This window comes from Carex rostrata, chromosome 15 (genome assembly GCF_964058835.1).
Source record: "Carex rostrata chromosome 15, lpCarRost1.2, whole genome shotgun sequence".
Classification (NCBI taxonomy): Eukaryota; Viridiplantae; Streptophyta; class Magnoliopsida; order Poales; family Cyperaceae; genus Carex; species Carex rostrata.
Genome location: NC_135932.1, coordinates 3,374,008 through 3,377,962, shown reverse-complemented (window position 1 = coordinate 3,377,962; position 3,955 = coordinate 3,374,008). Strand labels below are relative to the sequence as shown.

General features: G+C 40.2%; 1 protein-coding gene across 2 annotated transcripts; it reads left to right on the top strand.

Moving 5' to 3' along the window:
- Positions 1-3,589, top strand: LOC144566139 (protein FAR1-RELATED SEQUENCE 7-like). 2 transcript variants are annotated; one of them, XM_078316042.1, is made up of 2 exons: positions 1-186; positions 702-3,589. In XM_078316042.1, the coding sequence occupies exon 2, from the start codon at positions 706-708 to the stop codon at positions 3,220-3,222; it is 2,517 nt and encodes an 838-aa protein (XP_078172168.1). In that variant the 5' UTR covers positions 1-186; positions 702-705; the 3' UTR covers positions 3,223-3,589. The 2 variants fall into 2 exon arrangements, with proteins under 2 accessions (XP_078172168.1, XP_078172167.1); XM_078316041.1 differs by lacking the exon at positions 1-186 and adding an exon at positions 300-508.
- The last annotated feature ends 366 nt before the right edge of the window (positions 3,590-3,955 follow it).

Genomic DNA, 3,955 nt, shown 5'->3' with positions numbered 1-3,955 from the left:
CCGGCCGGTCCGACATCGAACCCATCTCTCGCGAACCCTCGCTCTCTGTCTTGTTCGATCCGACCTTTCTCTCTCTACTCCAATCTCGGTCGGATCAGACCTTCGTCCGATTCCCCTCTTCTTCTCTCCCTCTCTTTTGCCATTGAAAAAGTTCCGAATCTTCTCACAGGAAGAAATCGAGAGCAGGTAGACAAATTCTCAACTTTTCTTCCTTTCTTAAGACCTAATAATGCTTTCTTTCTTTTTTCTTTCTATTGTAACTACCGCTAACTCTAATTGTAAATTTGGTTGCGGAATAGGTAAAGTGTGATGAGGGTTTAGAGATTTGCTTCTTCCTATATAAAATAGTCCTTTTGGTTGTATTTTTCTTTTTTGGTCCTTGATTAGAGCTACTATTGCACTTGGTTTACTCATAGCAAAGTTGGGAAGGGCTGTTCTAAGGGGACTTACGATATCTACTGGAATTATGCTTTGAAACTAATTTCATTTACTGAATATGCTGGAATAAGTAAAATTGGTTTCAGTTTCTTGTCTCTAATTAAAATATATTCTAGGCAATTACGTCTTAATTCTCCAAAATTTATAACCTTTATTTTTAGAGCTATTCCAAATTTTGTTCCTTTATCTCACCCCTTTTTGCTGAAATATGTTTTTTATATAGTTATAACTAACTTAGCTTTGTTGCTCTCTGCTAAATCCAGGTTCATGGACTATATTCTAGCCTTGAAAATGACAGAACAGTCAGAGGGCCGAGATCCTGTAGTAGATAAATTTCAAATATCTGAGACCGAAAGTTGGATTCCCAAAGTAGACATGGTTTTTGAGTCAGAAGACAAGGCATACTGGTTTTATTGTAATTACGCAAAAGAGTTGGGCTTCGGGGTAAGAAAGCACCATGTTAAGAGGCGAGCAAATGGATCAGTTTCTGGTAGGGTTTTCTCTTGCTACAAAGAGGGTTTTGGCCGAAATATCAAACCAAAGTCTAAGCCGAGACCTGACGTGCGTACTGGTTGTGGGGCACACTTGACAATTCGATCAATAGAGAAGGGCCAGTTCCGTGTTACAGAATTTGAACCAAATCATAATCATGATCTCATAGCCAAACGGGTCGAACCAAATGACGGTTCAGCTAATAGATCAGCCCTTTCAAAAAGTGTGAAACCTAAGAAAACTGCGCTCGTCAAAAAGTATATACCTAAAGTTGGCACATCGATTGTTGGTCCCATTGTTGGTACCAATTCTTCTACTTTAATCCGTGGTGTGGCTACTAGAACGCCGAATCCTGGTGCTTTAGTTGGTACCACTGGGAGCCGTGTTTCAATTTCTGTTCTAAATTCGTTGGTACCTAAAATGGGGATGGAGTTTGATGATGATGAAGAGGCGTACCGGTTCTATGTGACCTATGCTGATAATATTGGGTTCAGTGTGAGAAAGCATCAGGTCAAGAGACGCGCTTCAGGTGTGGTTTATTCCCGTACTTTTGTTTGTCACAAAGAGGGGTTTAGAAAAAAGGCGGACAGTGATAAAGGTAGAGAACCAAAACCTTATGACAGGACAGGCTGTCAAGCTTTGATAACCGTGCGACTAATGAAAAATGGAAGGTTTCAGGTTATCGGGTTTGAGCCGAAGCATAACCACCCACTTGTTATACCATCTAAGGCTCACTTGGTGAAATGGCGGTGGAGGCGGCGGTACCCGTCCCTCGTACCAGCTGTTGAAGAAGAGGAGGAGGAGGCTTTAGGGTTTTCAGAACAGGAGCAAGATGAGCATGCTGATAATTGCATTGTGGTCCCAAAAGATTGTAAGAATTACATTCCATGTAAGAAGAAAGCAGGCGCGAGAGGTGGCGAGCTAGGGTTGGCAATGCAATATTTCCAAAAGAAGCAAACTGCTGACCCATCGTTTTATTACGGGTTGCAGTTGGATATAGTGGATCGGGTCACCAATATCTTTTGGGCTGATTCAAAATCCAGGTTCGACTTTGAATTTTTTGGTGATGTAGTTTGCTTTGATACCACTTACAAGTATACCGATTCGGTTAGACCTCTTGCATTGTTTCTTGGTTTAAACCACCACAGACAAATAGTTCTTTTTGGAGCAGCATTTCTATACGACGAATCTGAAGAATCTCTAAAATGGTTGTTTGAAACTTTTAAAAGTGCAATGGGGGGGAAGCAACCTAAGGTGATCCTCACAGACCGCCACTTGGCGGCTGATGATTGGTTGAGCACCGTTTGGCAAGGCACGATGTGTCGGTTTTGCGTATGGCAAGTGTACAATGAAGGATTGAATTTCTTAAGTCCGGTTTTTCTCGGTTCAAATTCATTTGGTAAAGAATTTAACAGGTGTATGTTTGATCTTGATGATCCAAAAGAATTTGAAATTGAATGGGAAAGGATGGTGGAAAATTATGATCTCAGATCTAATGTTTGGTTAACTGAGGTGTATGAAGAGAGGGAGAGGTGGGCTCCACCTTATGGCCACGAAATATTTTGTGGGGACATCAAAAGTAGTTTGAGAAAAGAGAATATAAGTGGCATGGTTAAGAAACATTCTGACCTAGATTTAGATTTCATGGAATTTATCAGGAATTTTGAAAGAATTGTAGAGGAGACACGGCAAAATGAGTTACAAGCGGATACAAAAATCGAACAATACCTCGTTCTATTTCCCTTCACGCGGATGTTAAAGCAGGCAATGGATTCCTACACTGCAACTGTGTTTAAGATATTTCAAGCCGAATTTGAGTTCTCGTTAGATTTTATGGTGCATGCTCTGAGCTCAACCGGTACCAATTGCGAGTACAAGGTCACAAATGCGGACGAACCTAATGAATTTTTTGTCCAATTCGACTCTTCAGAAGTTACAATCGAATGTAGTTGCAAAAAGTTTGAACATACAGGTTTGCCGTGCCGTCACATCATTAAAACCCTTGATATTGTTAATATAAAGGAATTGCCAGACCGGTATTTGCTAAAGAGATGGACTAAACAGGCAAAACAGTTGGTTTATTTAAGGGAAGACGATGTAAATGTATTTGATGGCGAGTCCAATGTGGCGAGGCGGTACAGTGCTTTGTGTAACATTTTGACTAAGCTGGCAGTACGGGCATCAGAGAGTGAGGAGACTTATAGCTTGGTCAAGAGCTTATCTGGTCGCGGTTTGAGTGGGGTCCACCAAAGTTTGCTTATGGAAATGCATGGGGAGGCTACTGGCAGTTAGGTTTCTGTTTAGGTTCATTCTCAACAGAATTTTAGAAATTTAACCTCTCTCTCTCCGTTGCTAGCTCTATTATTTTTTTTTTGTCTTTTGTAGGAGGTAAACTTAGAGACTGTTGGTAGCTGTTGTAATGATTAGTTCGCAACTGATGGATGCTGTAGCTAATTTATAACCTTTTTATCAGGTAATCCTTGCTATTTGAGTTTGCAATTGTGTAAACATGTCTGAGTAAGTGTGCTATGAATATTGTAAAAACATCAGTTGCGAAATTCTGATATGTATTACCAGGTTCTATGGTTGTAATTCGTCATGATTAGTGCGCTAGTCCAGTGTGAATTATTATCATCCAAGTGCACCAGCTTGTCAACAAGTTATTTTTCTTTTTGTGTGTGGGTGCGTGTGTCAAATTTATTGCTCTTGGGGATCAAAATGCGAAAAGTTTTGTCACTGGTAGAAAGCAAACCTGGCACACATGGAATTGTACCATTATCATGCCAAGTGTAGTCCCATCAGAATTGACATGAGAAGGCAGTGTTTGTAATTGTCTAGTGTAATTATTATATTCTCTTTTGAAAGTAATGTATAGCTGCATTCCCCGATTCCCGTAATTTCAGCATGTTTAATTAGCATTCACACATTCTGATATTATTTTGGTTTTGAGGTTTGAAGAAAATAAACGACTTCAATTCTTTCAGCTTAAAGCGCATTTTAGGTTAGAGCCGTTGCAGGAATCAGC

Bases quoted from the DNA above. Each gene is read 5' to 3' on its own strand.
- LOC144566139 (XM_078316042.1), top strand. From the start codon at position 706: ATGGACTATATTCTAGCCTTGAAAATGACAGAACAGTCAGAGGGCCGA.